The sequence below is a fragment of the Hypanus sabinus genome, chromosome 9, assembly GCF_030144855.1.
Source record: "Hypanus sabinus isolate sHypSab1 chromosome 9, sHypSab1.hap1, whole genome shotgun sequence".
NCBI lineage: Eukaryota > Metazoa > Chordata > Chondrichthyes > Myliobatiformes > Dasyatidae > Hypanus > Hypanus sabinus.
This window is the reverse complement of record NC_082714.1, coordinates 95,068,511-95,086,481: the sequence shown is the minus strand read 5'-3', so window position 1 is coordinate 95,086,481 and position 17,971 is coordinate 95,068,511. Positions and strand designations below refer to the sequence as shown.

The 17,971-nt window shown below is 48.5% G+C and overlaps 2 protein-coding genes across 2 annotated transcripts in view; both read right to left on the bottom strand.

Moving 5' to 3' along the window:
• Positions 1–1,045, bottom strand: part of LOC132400091 (high affinity nerve growth factor receptor-like) — a 49,460-nt gene extending 48,415 nt beyond the window's left edge. The window contains exon 1 of the mRNA XM_059981168.1: positions 858–1,045. Coding sequence (XP_059837151.1) covers positions 858–1,045 — 188 coding nt within the window. The remainder of the gene's footprint in view (positions 1–857) is intronic.
• Positions 1,046–10,490: 9,445 nt separating this feature from the next.
• Positions 10,491–13,161, bottom strand: LOC132398877 (uncharacterized). Its single transcript, XM_059978709.1, has 2 exons — positions 10,862–13,161; positions 10,491–10,583 (listed from the first exon to the last, which is right to left on the bottom strand). Exon 1 carries the CDS (start codon positions 12,872–12,874, stop codon positions 11,186–11,188), a length of 1,689 nt encoding a protein of 562 aa, XP_059834692.1. The 5' UTR covers positions 12,875–13,161; the 3' UTR covers positions 10,491–10,583; positions 10,862–11,185.
• Between the last annotated feature and the right edge of the window lie 4,810 nt (positions 13,162–17,971).

Genomic DNA, 17,971 nt, shown 5'->3' with positions numbered 1-17,971 from the left:
TAGGGGTGAGCACCGCAAGGAGGTGATGCGTGAACCATGAATTGAAGAGGAGAGGTTCCTCTCCCATATCCCACAAAGAGAGGGTAAGTGGGCGGGAGGGGTTAGTCATTCCCTAGTGTGTGTGGGTGAAGGACACTGGGCACAAAGGCTGGTGTATTCTCCCCCACTTCCTTCCTCTTGGAGAGAGGGGTTCAGCCCTCTAGAGCCCAGTGAAGTTGGGTCACAGGGAACCAGAGAGTGATGGTGAGCAGGAACCCTGGCAGATTGCCTCTCTGGATTGTGTTTAGGTGTTTGTAAAGCAGGAGGGTTGTAGGGGCTGCGGAGGGGAGCAGGGGCCAGAGGATGTCATGGAGAGGGTGAAGGTCTGGGGCCGGATCTCTATATCCCCAAACCCCTCCCTATCTCTGGTTCAAATACTCATCTCCATCCCCTCTGCCCCTCTGATTTCACCCTCCCTATTAACCTGATCTGACTGCTCTGTTACCAGCAGCCCTGCCTTAAACTGTCCAGGTCCCAAGCTCTGGAATTTCTTCCTTATCCTCCCAGCCTCTCTGCCCTACGTGCTCATTCCTGAACACACCTTTGTGGGACCCCTGTTCCTCCCCAGCCGGTCAGGACACCTTGTTGCAACCTTGGGCATCTTCCTGCGTTGTTACAGCTGCGGGGTTGCTGGTCAGAGGAGAGTAACGATGCCATTTCCCGCAGTCTCCAGGGCGAGGTTTTGGGGGTAATGGCCTACTGGTGCAAAGCCACTACCCAGGGTGAACCACGGAGACCGGGGGGGAGGGGGAGGGATGTGTGGGTCTGAGGCTAATGGGGATCTGGGTGGGGGGAGGGGGAGCTGTACCTGTACTCACATCTCAGTTATGTTGGCTCTCTCGTCCAGGTCCAGGAAGGGGAAACCCACACCCGTGCCAGCCTCAGCGCACTCGACCGAGGTGGGAGAGCACTTGCAGTGGGTGGGACAGGCAGCCACGTTCCAACGGCACAGCAGAGGCAGCAGTATCAACTGAACCAGGGTCCTGGGACGGAGACAGCGGCCCATTCTCAGCTCCCCACCCAAAGGGACACAGGCGAGGGAGAGTGTGGGGGAGAGGGGAGGGAAGGAGACAGAGGAAGAGAGTAGAGATGGAGGGGAAGAAAGAGAGTGACAGGGAATGGGAGAGACAGAGAAAGACAGAAATAGGAGAAGGAGGAAGAGGGAGGAATAGAGGGGGAGAGAGAAGGGAGAAGAGGGTTCAAATATCAGAGATGGGGAGGGAGGACAGAGATGGAAAGGGCGAGAGGGAGAGGGAAATAGAGAGGGAAGTGTGAAAGATAAAGGAGAGAACAGAAAGATTGTATGGGGAGAGAGGGTGAGAGAGAGAGAAACAGAGAGTGTGTATCACATCGGGAGAAGAGGCAGCAGCAGTAGAGGAGAGAGGGAGGGCAGGAGAGAGTAGCAGAGAGATTGAGAGGGGGACGGAGAGTGGAAAAGGGAGAGAGGGGTAGGGTGCGAGACTCCTGGAGGCAGAGAGAGTCACCCGGGGTGGAGGGGAAAGTGAAAGGGACCAGAGAGAGCGGGAGGGAGACGTCTGGTCACTTCACATTCCGGGCTCCGCTCTGTTCCTGGACTGTCAGAGGGGCAGCTCTTAAAGGCAAGTGTGCAAATTAAAGGGATGTTCCCTCCGGAGCCTTCGTGCTCCCTAGCGTCTGTAACCTGTCGAAGATTGCTGTGTGTGTTTTGACAAATAGATTTACACAGTGAGGGAGGGGGCGAGCATTGGGCAGCTCTCCGAGTTAATGTAGCCAGCCACGATAATTGCGATGAGCCATTATAGATTTTCCGACAGAATTCCCAGTGTGAACATACCTTTTCTCTCTCGCCGATGTCGGCGGCTTCCAGCTCGGGCTCCGGTAGCGGGTGGGGGTGCAGGTGGAGCCGAAAGTCGGGGGGGAGGGGTCACACCGGCAGGGAGGATGTAGGGGTCGGGGTGGGGGTCACACAGGCAGGGGAGGGGGATACGGGCGGGGGGGGGGAGTGTTACAGAGACGGAGAATATTGTAGGGATCGGAGTGGAGGGTTACAGAGATGTGGAGTGGTGTAGGGGCTGGAGGGGCTACAGAGATGTGGAGTGGTGTAGGGGCTGGAGGGGTTACGAGATGGGGTGTGGTGAATTATTCAACGTGTACTTGGCCGACACTTTCAGTTATAGGTGCTGTGACACAGGAACAGTGAACAGTGAGAAGGGAGGTGCGAAGCTTTCAGAGAATAACGTTGGTAGTGAGAGTGAGAGGGGGTAAGGAAGTGAGGAAAGGGGAATGGACGAAACGAGAGGCTGCAGATTCTCAGAGCTAAAGTATGTTTCTGGCCAACAAGTTGAGGGGAGTGGCGTTCCCTGTAAACGACTAGGTTGTCACACCCTGAGCATCTTCACTGGAGCCCTGGGGGTCCCGGAGCGTTCACACAAAGCTTGCTTTTGTCGTCAATAAATGTGTCCGATCATTGGATACTGGACAGTGTTGGGATGACAGGATAGAGAGATCTTCACCCTGTGACTAACCTCCACGCCCCCCCCCCCCCGAGTGTATCATGGAACAGTGTAGAGAGAGCTTCAATCTGTGTCTCTGGGACTGTGTGATGGGGTGGTGTGGACTGTATGTTGAGACGGTGTGATGGGACTGTGTGATGGGGTGGTGTGGACTGTATGTTGAGACGGTGTGACGGGACTGTGTGATGGGGTGGTGTGGACTGTATGTTGAGACGGTGTGACGGGACTGTGTGATGGGGTGGTGTGGACAGGTTGATGGGACCATGTAGTCTGTGTGATGGGACAATGCAATGGAACTGTGTGGACTGTGACCGGAGAGTGTGATGAGATGGTGTGGACTGTGTGATGGGATAGTTTGGATTATGTGATGGGACAGTATGGACTGTGTGACTGGGGAGTGTGATGGGACGATGTTGAATGTGCGACGGGCTGGTGTGGAGTGTGTGACAGGATGGAGTGACAGAACAGTGTGATGGGACTGTGTGATGCGATGGTGTAGACTGTGTTACGGGAAGGTGTGATGGAACGGTGTGGACTGTGTGATGGAATGGTGTAACGGGACTATGTTGATTGTGTGACTGGTTGGTGTGATGGGATGGTGTGGACTGTGTGATGGGTTGGTGTGACAGGATGGTGTGGAGAATATAATGATACAGCACAGGAAAAGACCCTTCAGCCCACAATGACCTTGCTGACCATATTGATAAATTAACTTACTTCTCCCTGTTAATGATCATTATCCCTCTGTTCAAATGCTTCCTAAACACCTTCATCATATCTGCTTCCACCACACCTGGCAGTGTACTTTAGCCACTCACCATTCTCTGTGTAAAAACTCGCCCCTCACATCTCCTTTAAACATCGGCCCCTCTCACCTTAAAGCTGTGTTGTCAAGTATTTGACATTGCCACCTTGGGGAAGACTCTGACTGTGCAATCTGTGCATGCCATAATCCTATCAGCTTCTATATGACTTGCCACAGCCCACCCCAACCCCCAACTTCCAAACCTCCACTGTTACGGAACAAACAATCCAACCCCTCCCCTTATAACTAACACTACCATACCCTCTAATCCAGGCAGCATCCCAGAGAACACCCTCACCAGATCTTCCACATTCTTCCTGTAATGGGGTAACCAGACCTGCACACAATACTCCAATACTACAGTGTGACTTCCTGAGTCTCCTACTCCACACCCATCCAATGAACGGTGTGGTGTAGGGAGTGTCAGTGTCACAGTGAGGGGTGTGAGGTGTGTCAGTGTTACAGTGAGGTGTGTGTGAAGTGTGCAAGTGTTACAGTGAGGGGTGTGGGGTGTGTCAGTGTTACAGTGAGGGGTGTAGGGAGTGTCAGTGTCACAGTGAGGGGTGTGAGGTGTGTCAGTGTTACAGTGAGGGGTGTGAGGTGTGTCAGTGTTACAGTGAGGTGTGTGTGAAGTGTGCAAGTGTTACAGTGAGGGGTGTGGGGTGTGTCAGTGTTACAGAGAGGGGTGTAGGGAGTGTCAGTGTTACAGTGAGGGGTGTGAGGTGTGTCAGTGTTACAGTGAGGGGTGTAGGATGTGTCAGTGTTACAGTGAGGGGTGTGAGGTGTGTCAGTGTTACAGTGAGGGGTGTGGGGTGTGTCAGTGTTACAGTGAGGGGTGTAGGGAGTGTCAGTGTTACAGTGAGGGGTGTAGGATATGTCAGTGTTACAGTGAGGGGTGTAGGGAGTGTCAGTGTTACAGTGAGGGGTGTAGGATGTGTCAGTGTTACAGTGAGGGGTGTAGGGAGTGTCAGTGTTACAGTGAGGGGTGTGGGGTGTGTCAGTGTTACAGTGAGGGGTGTAGGATATGTCAGTGTTACAGTGAGGGGTGTAGGGAGTTACAGTGAGGGGTGTGGGGTGTGTCAGTGTTACAGAGAGGGGTGTAGGATGTGTCAGTGTTACAGTGAGGGGTGTGAGGTGTGTCAGTGTTACAGTGAGGGGTGTAGGGAGTGTCAGTGTTACAGTGAGGGGTGTGGGGTGTGTCAGTGTTACGGAGAGGGGTGTAGGATGTGTCAGTGTTACAGTGAGGGGTGTGAGGTGTGTCAGTGTTACAGTGAGGTGTGTGTGAAGTGTGCAAGTGTTACAGTGAGTGGTGTGGGGTTTGTCAGTGTTACAGTGAGGTGTGTGTGATGTGTGCAAGTGTTACAGTGAGGGCTGTAGATTGTGTCAGCTTTACAATGTGCGGGATGAGTTATTACAGGGAGGGGTATACAGTACTTACTAGTGTTGACATGGAGACGCTCTTGTTGTTGTGTGTTTGTTGAACTGTTCTGCAGGAGTGCAAGAGGTGACATGTTTGGATGGTTTGAGCTCGAATTTAATGCTTGTTATCAATTATTAATTGGATAATCATTACAGGCGGGTCATCTTGCAGAAAGGGTCAGGAGACAGATGTATATTGCTGGGCCTCTCTCCCCACTCTAATGGCCTGAGCCATCTATAATTAGCTGGAATGGAGAGAGCTGCAGCCGTTCCAGGGCTTGTGGCCAGCTGCCTCCCTCAGCTGGAGAGCGAGTGCAGTCAAAGACTGACTCCTGCTCAGCACTGCCCCATCCGGATCATGAACCCAGTCCCAGTTTCCATGCCAGTCCTGATCCCTATCCAAATCTCAATTCCAGTCTCCATCCCACTCCGCTTCTCCCATAGGGAACTCCACTGACACCTCCCTACACTCCTTTTAATACCCCAGGGCAAGCAGTCATCTAGGGACAGAACAGTTTGGGACCCAACAAGAAGGGTTTATGGAGGCTGGGGAGGATATTCCGATCTGGTTCAGCTGAAGGCTGGTCTGGAGTGGGTGCGAACGGAAGGGGAGAGGCTGGAGAAGCCTTACCACTGACTCAGACACCTCCTGCCCCACCGTCAGGGTTTTACCCACTGACCATTGTCCATCTGTATCCCCTGCTCCCGAAAATAGTGGATGGATGCAGTCCGAGGCTACCCCACACAGGGGATCAGAGGAGTGAAGGTCTAGGCAAGGTTCCTACTGGGACAGCTGCCAGATGCAGGTGGGGAGCAGCCTGCCCCTCCGCCGGATGCGGCAGAGGACCAGGGCAATGACGGACATACATCCCTCTCCTCCCATACCACCTGCCCGGACAATGTGGCGACTCACGAACCAGGATGGTCACTTGCAGCACACAAGCACAGCAAGATCCCAAGGCCAGCACTGCCTTAAGAAGACAGAAGCAGAATTAGGCCATTCAGCCTACTGAGTCTACTCCCTCATTCCAACAAGGTAGGTTTATTTTCCCTCTCAATCCCAACTCTCCTGCCTTCTCCTGACAACATTTGACGCCAGACTAATCAAGAACTTAGAGAACCTATCAATCTCCGCTGTAAATATACCCAAGGACTTGACCTCCACAGCCGTCTGTGGCAATGAATTCCACAGATTCACCACCCTCTGGTTAAAGAAATCCCTCCTCATCTCTATTCTGGTCTTAGTCTTCCCCACTATTGGAAACATCCTCTCCATGTCCACTCTATCTTTGCCTTTCAATATTCTGTAGATATGTGGTCTTCTTTCCGACATATGTCGTAGAATTCGTTGTTTTCTGGCAGCACCACAAGGCAAGGCCAATTACTATCAGTTACAAACTAAATAAATAGTGCAAAAAAGCCCATGGCTGCCTGGATTTAGGGACATCTCCTGGGGTTGGAGTAGAACATGAAGTAATATCTTTGCTTATTACAGAGAACTCGTGCTCTCAACATGAATTTTATTTGCAGTTTGTCTTTTTTTTTTGCTTGGTTGGCTGTGTTGTGTTTGTTGATGTATGTTTTTTTGAAAAATTCTATTGCTTTTTTTCCCTGCATATGCCTGCAAGAAAATAAACATTATTATAAAATTATTCCAGTCGCCATGGTAATGTAGCGGTTACTGCGAGGCTACTGCAGCTCGGGACGTTCCGAAGTTCGGAGTTCAATTTCGACGCAGTCTGTAAGGAAGGTGTACGTTGTCCCTGTTACTGCATGGCTTTCATCCAGTGGCTCCGGTTTCTTCCCACAGTCCAAAGATGTACGGCAGTTTCCTCCCACAGTCCAAAGAAATAGGTTAAGAGTTCATTGCAAATTGTTCTATGATTACACTAGTGTTAAGCAGGTGGTTTGTTGGACACTGAGGACGAGAGCGGAAGGCGAGTGGGTGTTCAATGCCATCTGCCTGCATTCGACCGGTCTCTCCCTTCCCTTCTCGCTTGCTGCTGCCAGGGGAAGGTGCCTGTGTTCGATTGTTCTCTTTCTCCCTCTCACTGGATGCTGCCAAATGATGGCACTGGAGTTTTGGGTCTTGGGCAAGGTTTAATCGACGCGGTTTGTGGTTTGGACTCCGTAGCTCATATTATGATATGTTTCTGCATTCTGGTCTCTCCTCTTTTGTGCGATTTTAACGGGGGCGGACTGGCTTTGTACTCAACTAATGACACAACACTAAACAGCTGGGCTCAGCTGAACGGAACATTTCCAGAGTTTTTCAATGACTCTGTTTGGCACTCTGCTTCTCACTTGTCTTTTGCCGTGTGCACAATTTGTTGTTTTTTGTGCCATGGGGTTTGATGTTTTTCTTTGACAAGTTCCATGGTTTTACTTCGTTTCGTGGCTTTCTGTGGGAAGACAAATCTCAGGGTTGTATCCTGCATACATACTTTTGATAATAAATGTATATTGAAAAACTGCACATAAAGACCGACAGACTACCAACATGTAAAAGACAGCAAACTGTGAAAACACAAAGAAACAGATAGATAGACAGACTGACAGATAAATAAATACCGAGAACCTCAGTTACAGGGTCTTTGAAAGTGAGCCTATAGGTTGTGGAATAGTTCTGTGTTGGGGTGAGTGAAGTTATCCATTCCAGTTCAAGGTTCTGATGGTTGAAGTGTAATAACTGTTCCTGAACCTACTGGTGAACCTAAGGCTCCTGTACTTCCATCCAGATAGCAGCAGCGAAACGAGAGCATGGCCTGGATGGTGGGGGCATTTGATAATGGATGATGCTTTCTAGTAGCAGCGCTCCTTTGTAGATGTGCTCAATGGCAGGGAGGGTTTTGGCTATGACAGACTGGGCTGTATCCACTAATTTTGTAGGCATTTCTGTTCATGTACGTTGTTTCTGTATAAGGCCGTGATGCAATCAGTCAGGTTACTCTCCTCTGTGCGTCTATAGAAGTTTGTTAAAGTTTTTGATGCCACGCAGAAACGGTGCAAACTTCTCAGAAAGTAGAACTGCCGTGCTTTCTTTGTAATGACCCTTACGTGCTGGTTCCAGGACAGATCCTCTGATTTGATAATGCCAACAGAATTAAAGTTACTAAGCTATTCCATCTCCAAACCTCTAATGAGGACTGACTCATGGACCTTTGGCCATGCCGTCTTCTCATTACTACCATCCGGGAAGGGGTTCAGGAGCCCAAAGACACACACTCAACATTTTAGGAACAGCTTCTTCCTCTCCACCCCCGCCACCAGTATTCTGAATAGTCCATTAACATGATCTTTTTTGCTTTCTTTTTGCACTATTTAAATATAATTCTTCTTGTAATTTGCTGTATTTTTAATGTACTGAACTGTACCTCTGCTGCAAGACAACAAACTTCATAACATACTGTGTGTCAGTGATATTAAACCAGATTCTGATCTTGAAAATCTCAGAGAAAGATCCGGGCTCTTTAAATGCAATGCAAGTAACATCTGTCTCAAGATCAAGGAATTAGTAAGACAAATTGAAATAACTAGGAGCCTTCTAATGGCCATTTTAGAGCTGTGGTTGCAAACAGACCAATGTTGGGAATTAAGCATTCTCGGACACTTTGGGAAAGGACAGTAAAGAGGAAATGATGGCTGGTCCTGATATCACAGGGTGGGATGTGACAGAGGGGAGCAGGGATCCCAATCTAGATAACCAGTCTGGAGAAAGATACAACAGAGTAAGGAGCAGAAGGTGTCCAGACCAGGAAACAGCAGTGGGGATAAATTTCATAAAAGAGACTAGAAAATGCAGCCGGAAAGGGGAACCCTGGACCAGGCAAACTGATTCAGGAGTAACCGTGTGGAGGGGAGGGGACGGCGGCTGTGGTAGCGTATTGGTTAGTGCAATTCTTTACAGTGACAGGGTCGAGGCTCAATTTCAGCCACTGTCCTGTGAGGAGTTTCTACGTTTTCCCCAGGACCGCGTGGGTTTCCTCCTGGTGCAGCGATTTTCTTCCACATAAAGATTAAATATTATTTGTCACATGCACTTTGAAACATACAGCGCCCATGACAAAAACATTCTGAGGATGTGATGTTCCAGACTTTTAATACCATGCCATCCTACAGAATGCACAGGAGAGACGCCCGCACTCGCATGGTTTGTGGCTCAGGTCACTGTGTGCAGCAAGCAAGTGTCCTCAAGCTACACCTCAGACGCCAAAAATGCATGCTCGCAACTCACTACCCCCAACTCTAATCGGATGTCTTCGGAATGTGAGAGAAGCCCGGAGGCATATGGGTCAGGGGTAATAAGTGATGTGCTTGCTGTGCTGGCGCTGGAAACGTGACCACACTAGCGGGCTGCCCCCAGCACATCCTCGGACTGTGTTGGAAGACCTGACAGAGAGAATCGAAAGAAAGAGAGGTGAAGAAATTCAAAAGGAAGGAGGGAAATGAGATAGAGAGAGGGAGAGAGGAAGGGTGGGAGGGAGGGAAAGCGCGAGAGAGGAGAGAAAGAAAGAGGAGAGAAAGAAAGAACGTGAGTAAGAGCGAGGGAGAGAGAGAGCGAGAGAGAGAAAGAGAGAAAAGGACCGAAAAGAACAGTCCCTGACTGTTGACCGGAGCTGCAGCTGCGATCTCCGCTCCTCTCCTGCCCTCTGCTGGGCTCCTCGATCAGCATCAGAGGCATAGAGAGGATCTCGAGGAACCTCCCACAGAAGGGCCGGCGGCAGATCCCTCCATGGAGGATATAATTGAACCAGTCGAGTTTGCGCCACATCAGTCAGAATCGGTTTTCTGATGTTAATTCCGGATAATTAACTGGCATCAATTAGCTGCGGTGGTGGAATTTATACCCAGGTCTCAGGTATATTCTTCACCACCTCACCCCATGTGTGAACTGGTCCATGAACCCAAGGTGGGGGGGGGGGGGGGCGTCATTCTCCTGGGCATACTGGAGGGCGGGATTGTGACTCTCCAGGCTGGGGACACTGGAATGACGCTGGAACCCGGAACAGCGCTGGAGTCCCGGTGAAAGGTCCTGGGCCAAAAGGTTGACTGTTTCCCCCCCACAGACACTGCTTCCCGTTGAGTTCGCCTAGCGTTTTGTGTGACCTGCGGGTCAATGTGGTACTTCTCAGAAATCAGTCATCCAGGCAGACTGACTTGTTCTGGGGGAAGGAGGAGGCGTGCAGATATGGGAGATGCAGTTTTCAGCTACAGTTTACTTTTTAAACATGTAAATGCACCTTATTATTGGTTGAATTATTTTTGGTAATATTATTTTATATGTGTGACTTACATGCACTGTGTTGTGCATCTTGGCTCATAGGAACATTGTTTCGTTTGATGGTATCCAGTTGAATGACAGAAACTGAACATGAACTTAAATTGTTGAAGACAATGAACATTGTGATGCAGAAGGTGTTAGCACAAAAATAAAGCACAATCAGAGATAGGTCTGTGGTAATGCGGGAGGTGGAGTCTCTTCCACCCGTTAGAGATCTTTATCAGGGGCTCTTGGCATTGTTAATGATCCCTCCCAACCGTCCAGCAATCTCTTTGATCAGCGATCAACAGGCAGGAAGTACAGTACTGTAGTATTAGGACAAGAACCTTTAGCATAGGAGACAGTTTCTTCCCCCAGGCCCTGCTCAACTCCCTGCCGTCAACCATAGCGTTACACTGTGTACTTTTTAACTTATGTCTGTCACGTTCTCCTTCGGGTGTAACGAAACGCCGAATTTAACGTCCGGATAAACCACAGTTAATAAGAACCAGATCGCAGTAAGATTAACCATTTACTGTTCACTCTTCACATTAACATATGGTGAAAACTGTTGATAAAACAATACAAGATTGATACAGTATTTGTTCCTTCCTTAATATCACATTTCAAGTGTAAATACTTGCAAAGGTGACTATAACTACATTACACTAAGGTGCAGTATACAGGGAGAGTTTACCTGCTCCATTGACTACTTTAAATACACTTCCATGCAAACTATCCGCGACTCTTTAACTAACGAAAGCATAAACATTATCTACCGACGTTACCTCTAACAGGATCACTATTAACATCTTAGTTCAATATATCGATTATCTATTAACTTACAGCGTTGCTCTCACTGTGATTTCTCATGCCTGCAAAACTGCTTGTGCTCAGGTGAGCCTCGTGGAAAGCCCCCACCCTCGCGCTAATTTCAAACCGGTGTTTTCCCACAAGACGCGGCGAAACCGGATGTGACGTCATCGCATGCCGATATATTTTACATGCAATGAATATACTTTAAACACTTCTAATTCTAACTAGAAAATACTATTGAATGAATTACTAAGCGAAAATATTATAAACTAAATAACTGTCGTAAAGACAGCACACTCCCCGCTTGACCTTCGTAAGGTCACAATGAGCAGAGTACAAAACTTAGTCTCTTAATCAGTCATTGGGTAGAAGTAGAATAACTTCTGTAACTGGCCCTTGGTAAATTTTCACATCGCCTTGGTCGGTAGTCTTCAATTCGATCTTCCTGACATGTCCATCCTCGCTAGGGAATGTAGCAGTGATTCTGGCCGTTGGCCAGCTGTTGCGAGCGACTTGCTTGTCCCTGAGCAGGACTAAGTCTCCAACTTGAAGATTCCTTCGGGGTTCTGTCCACTTTTGTCTCTGTTGCAACAAAGGTAGATATTTTTGTCTCCAGCGGGACCAGAACTGATTTGCCAGAGCCTGGACTTGTCTCCATTGCTTTGTGTACAAATCCTTGTCTGAGAAGTCTCCTGGTGGAGGAGGTGCTCCTGCCTTCTGCGTAAGGAGCGTTGATGGCGAAAGTATAAAGGGGTTTTCTGGGTCAGAAGACACAGGTAGGAATGATTGTGCGTTTATAATGGCTGTGACCTCTGCCATTAGGGTGCACAGTACCTCGTGGGCCAATCGGGTGCGTTGCTGTATCTCAGGTTTCCTTTTCCAGGTTTTCCGTAAGGACGTGAACCGTTTGACTGCCTGCTCTTTGTTATCTGGTGAGCGCTGGCGTGGTTCTCTGATTGGCAATGGGGCAACCCCATTATTTGCTTCATCTCTGAAGACCTTGGTGTCTTTGGTTTTTAAAGAAATGGTATCTTGAGCTGATTGTGCAAGTTTGTTGTCATACTTCGTTAGAGCGAAGACTGACTGGCCCAGCGACTCGTCGCTTGCCTCGCGCTTGTTAACGCCTTGTTGTGCTTCCTTGATGCACGGGACACTCGGGCAGGGTCGAAAGATTGAATGGCGGCCACTCTCTAGCACATTGGTCTTGAGTGTGTTAACCATCGGTTTGTGTACGTCACCGAGACACACCTCTCCTATCACCACCCAGCCCAGATCCAGACGTTGCGCGAAGGGGGCGTTGAGTGGTCCATTGATCTGCTGCCTAACCTTGTGTACCTGGATAACATCTCTTCCTAATAGCAGGAGTATTTCCGCTTTCGGATCCAGTTCTGGGATGTGTTTGGCGATGTGGTGGAGATGCGGCTGGTGTAGCACCGCACTTGGTGTCGGGATCCCAGCGCGGTTATTCATGATTTCATTGCACTCTAAGAGCGGAGGGAGACAGATGACGACTTTACCATCCAGGGACTCGATCTGGATGCCTTCTGCCTTCCTTCCTTGGGTTTTCATGTTGCCTGAGCAAGTTTTGAGGTAGTATGGGAACCGCTCACTCTCAATGTTGAACAATTTAAAGAACTCTGGACTGACTAGTGAACGATTGCTCTGATCGTCCAGAATCACATAGGCTTTGATGGCCTTGTCTTTGGCTCCTTTAGGGTACACCTTAGTGAGGCAGATCTTGGAACAAGAACGACTTGACTGAGCTTGACCGCAAACTTCTGTACAGTTCGTGCTGACAGCTATTGACCTAGAGTGAGCCTCTCCCTCCCCGCCGTCCTGTTGTGGGGGTGAAGGAGCGCTCTCGGTTTGTGGTGACAGGTCGGGATGCATGGCCTCGACGTGATCTGGGCTGCCACATTCCGGACACTTCACGGCGATCGTACACTCTCTGGCGAGGTGAGAGGTTGAGGAACAGCATCTAAAACATATTCTTTTCTCCTTGAGAAGAGCCGTCCTCTCTTCAAGGGGTTTTTCCCTAAACATTCTGCATGCTTTCAGGGGGTGAGGTTTGTTATGCAATGGACAATACTTGCCAGGGTCGTTGTTAGTCGTAAGGGCTTCGGTCTTGAGCACTGACACGGGTTTATCAATGTTGAAAACATTCGAAACGGATCTGCCTGGCTTGGTGTAAATCGAACTGCTTCCTGGACCTACAAGGCTAGGGTCGTTTCGCCTCTTCGCCTCCTTGCACACAAACCTAGTGAGGAGCTCAAAGGGAGGAAATCGACCATCGTGGTCTTCCTTGTACTCTGAGGCAACAGTCAGCCACTTGTCCTGCAGCCCAAATGGAAGTTTGTCCACAATTGGTCTAATCCCGGATGGAGTTGACATTGCAGCACTTGGAACACCTGATAACGCCTGGGTGGGCTTACTTGATGTCGGTTTACTGCCCTTGTCGCTGGGCGGCGTCGACTTGATGCTGGATTGAGCTGACATTGCAGCACTTGAAGCACCTGATAATGCCGCTTTTTCACTGTCACGTTCTCCTTCGGGTGTAACGAAACGCCGAATTTAACGTCCGGATAAACCACAGTTAATAAGAACCAGATCGCAGTAAGATTAACCATTTACTGTTCACTCTTCACATTAACATATGGTGAAAACTGTTGATAAAACAATACAAGATTGATACAGTATTTGTTCCTTCCTTAATATCACATTTCAAGTGTAAATACTTGCAAAGGTGACTATAACTACATTACACTAAGGTGCAGTATACAGGGAGAGTTTACCTGCTCCATTGACTACTTTAAATACACTTCCATGCAAACTATCCGCGACTCTTTAACTAACGAAAGCATAAACATTATCTACCGACGTTACCTCTAACAGGATCACTATTAACATCTTAGTTCAATATATCGATTATCTATTAACTTACAGCGTTGCTCTCACTGTGATTTCTCATGCCTGCAAAACTGCTTGTGCTCAGGTGAGCCTCGTGGAAAGCCCCCACCCTCGCGCTAATTTCAAACCGGTGTTTTCCCACAAGACGCGGCGAAACCGGATGTGACGTCATCGCATGCCGATATATTTTACATGCAATGAATATACTTTAAACACTTCTAATTCTAACTAGAAAATACTATTGAATGAATTACTAAGCGAAAATATTATAAACTAAATAACTGTCGTAAAGACAGCACAATGTCATATATGCATCTTATTATTTGCTAATTTATTTGTGCCAATATTACTTTATGTGTTACGTGTGTGAGTTATATGTACTGTCTTGTGCACTTTGGTCTGGAGGAATGTTGTTTAATTTTGTGGTTTACATGAATATGGATGAAAGACAATAAAACTAACCATAAACTTGCGAGGTGACGGATGTTGGAATCTGGAGCAACACACAAGATAGTGCAGGAACAGTAGATCAGACTATCTGTCGGAGCAAGAAGACAGTAGGTCTCCATTTCTTGGACTGCGCCCAATCAATGAGCATGACAAGAAGGTATGTTTTCACTTAGGTTTGCAGCTGAAGATTAAGAAGGCAGCACTTTGCGACAGTTTTTAGGAGTTGGATTGCGCCCAGTCAGTGAATAGGATTCATTAGGAAGAGTGAATAAAAATAAGGCAGGAGCAAGCAGTGTGGCCATTGTGTGAGTGGGTCATGATGCGAGTAGGCCAATGCTGGAGATGCCATTGTGTGAATGGAGTGGATTTGGCTCATCAGGCTTGGGTGGAGTAAGTATCTGGTAAATTTCTTCTTCGTCTTCTTTATTCCTCATCTGTAAGGGCACAGTTAGTGCAGTGTGAATGGCTCTAGGGGCAGTGTTTTGCTCTGTGTGTGAGGCGTGGGAATTCTGGAAGGCTGGTTGTCTCCCAGATGACCACATCAGCAACAGGTGCACGAGATGTAGCTCCTTAGAGAATGTGTTAAGGAATTGGAGCAGAGGCTCAGTGCTCTTTGGCTCATACAGGAAACTGAGGAAGTGATAGGTAAGCGCTACAGAGAGGTAGTCACCCATGGGTTGCAGGAGACAGGTAACTGGACGACTGTCAGGAGAAGCAAGGGAAATGGGCAGCCAGTGCAGAGTACACCTATGCCAGTTCCCCAGTTCCCCTTGATAATAATATACAACTTTGGATACTGTTGGGGGGGGGGGGGGAGTCGTAGTTTGTAGTGACCGGTCTTTAGCATTGAGTCTGGCATTGTGGCTCAGAAGGGTACAAAAGTAAAGAGGATCGCAAACACGAGGAAATCTGCAAATGCTGGAAGTTCAAGCAACACACACAAAATGCAGGTGGAACGCAGCAGGCCAGGCAGCATCTATAGGGAGAAGCACTGTTTACGTTTCAGGACGAAGGTCTCGGCCCTATAGGTGCTTCCTGGCCTGCTGTATTCCACCAACATTTTGTGTGTGTTGCTTGAAGAGGATTGCAGTGGTTATAGTCAGAGGAATAGAGATGAGATAGACACCCTGATTATATGTTGCCTCCCAGGTACCATGGTCAGGAATGTCTCAGACTGGGTCCACGGCATTCTAAAGGGGACGGGTGAGCAGCCTCAGATATTGGCACCCGTGACACATTGGTACATATTGGCATCAATAACATAGGTAAGCAAGGCAAGGAGGCCCTGAAGATAGATTTTAGAGAGCTAGGTAGAAAGCTGAATAACAGGACCTCCAGGATAGTAATCTCTGGATTGCTGTCTGTGCCACGCGCCAGTGAGAGCAATAGGTTGCTTTTGCAGATAAATGTGTGGCTCAGGAATTGGTGCAGAGGGCAGGGTTTCAAATTTATGGATCATTGGGATCTCTTCTGGGAAGGTCCGGCCTGTACAAAAGGGATAGGTTGCACCTGAACCAGACAGGGATTAAAATTTCCTTGTGGGCAGATTTGGTAGGGCTGTTCAGGAGGGTTAAAACTAATTTGGTAGGGGAATGGGAACTGGATTGGGGCTAAGAGGGAAAATGAGGGAATAGCGGAGCAAACTTGATGGGTCAAATGGCCTACTTCTGCTACTGTATCTTATGGTCTTATTTGCCTCTCCAGACGCTGCCTACCCCCTCAGTTCCTCCAGAATGGAAGTGTAGTTGGTCTGGGTGAAAGGGAGACTCAGGATGAAGCCAGCAGAAGTAGCCGATGAGGGTTCAATTGCAACATTTATATTTTGACAAGTACATGAAGAGGAGGCTGAGGTCCAGATACGGGTCGATGGGACTTGGTAGAATTACAGATCGGCACGGACTAGTTGGGCTGAAGGACCTAGTTTTGTACTGCTCTACATCTCCATGTCCTGGGATGACAAATGGTCCGCTGATCCTAATTTACGGAGAGAAATTGGACATAGAACCCATTGGCCAAAGCTACTCCACGCTCCCTGCAGCAAATTCATCACTGACCAACCTGAAACAGCAGGAAAAGAAATTATTGATGCAGGGTTTCGACTCAAAATGTCGACATTTCCTGTCCTCCTACAGATGCTACTCGACCCGCTGAGTTCCTCAGCAGAATATGTCTGCTCCAGATTCCAGCGTCCTTAACTTCTCTGGTGCCTCCGTCAGAATTTCTTCAGTGTCAGAAGCAGAGTAGGGTCTGCTTTGCTGTGGAAGCGGTGATGAACATGGAATCAGTTAGATAATCCCTGTTGTGTTATATTGCACCAGGCGCACATGGAGGCTGCAGAGAAAATAGAGAAACTAGGACCACTAGGCGGGGCTGCTGCCTCCCAACGCAGAGACCCGAGGTTCATCATTTTGTCGTGGTGGAGAGGCTTGGTGAGTTTGTGAAATTTCGAGAGAGATGCCGCCTGGAGTTTAGCTCCTGGTAGGGTCACCCACGGCGGCAAGGTGAAGGACGAGGTTCCAGCCAAAGAACAATCTAACCAAAATTTCACCGGTGGAGCGAGAAGACGAAACATCACAACGGTGATAAAGACGGAGGAAGGACACGGCAGTGTTGATTCTAGAGATGAGGGGGTAGACTATCAGGAGAGATTGAGTCGCCTGGGACTGTACTCGCTGGAATTCAGAAGAATGAGAGGAGATCTTATAGAAACGTATAAAATAGAAAGGGATAGATAATACAGAGGCAGGAAAGTTGTTTCCACTGGTAGGTGAGACTAGAACTAGGGGATACAGTCTCAAAATTCGCGGGGTAGATTTAGGACTGCGATGAGGAGGATCTGCTTTTCCTAGAGAATGGTAAATCGGTGGAATTCTGTGCCCAGTGAAGCAGTGGAGGCTACCTCAATTAATATATTTAAGACAAGGTTGGACAGATTTTTGCTTAGTAGAGGAGTTAAGGGTTATGGGGAAGAAGCAGGGAGGTGGAGATAAGTCCATGGCCAGATCAGCCATGATCTTATTGAATCAGGCTCAGCGGGCCGGATGGCCTACCCCTGCTCCTATTTCTTATGTGTAGGGTCCCCAGTGGTATTGCACTCCATGCTACTGGACCCTGGCCTCGATCTGTCAGGGACCGTGTAGTGACAACCCATGGATCAACCTCACCACGATAAACGAAGTTATACACAGGCTTGACAACCGCTGGGGACTGAACGCTATCTGTGTGGAGTCGACACGTCGTTCTTCGTGTGACCCTGTGGCCCCGTCCCCAACAACTTCCTTCCACATGCGGTGGGCTGACAAGGTACGTTGACCCCAGAGTGACAGAAACTAAGGGAGTGGGTGAGAAAGTGAAAGAAGTTACATGGAAATAGGATTGCTTTGGAGCCGGCATTGATTTGATGGATTGAATGCTTGTCCTTTTGCCTCAGATTGATTTTTCAGCTATATCTCCCTTAATATCCAGAAATCTGCCAGTTTCTGAATTCCAGCATGGGGCCTCCACAGAAATAACTCCAAAGACTACCTTTCTCCTCAGTCCGGAGTGAACGCGTCTTTGGTCCTAGACTCCTGAACAGGGTGAAGTCACCTCCCTCCTCTCCATCAAGTTCTGTACAAATTTTCAGTATGATTTCTCATCCTTCTAAACTAGAGAGTACAGTCTCCTCCCTGGAAATGGTGAATCTTGTCTCTGGAGGAGGGAGATCCTTGGATAGGGAGATCAGAACTTTCCACAACACCCCAGTCTAGTGTCCGCACTACTTTTTACAAATGCATGTACTTC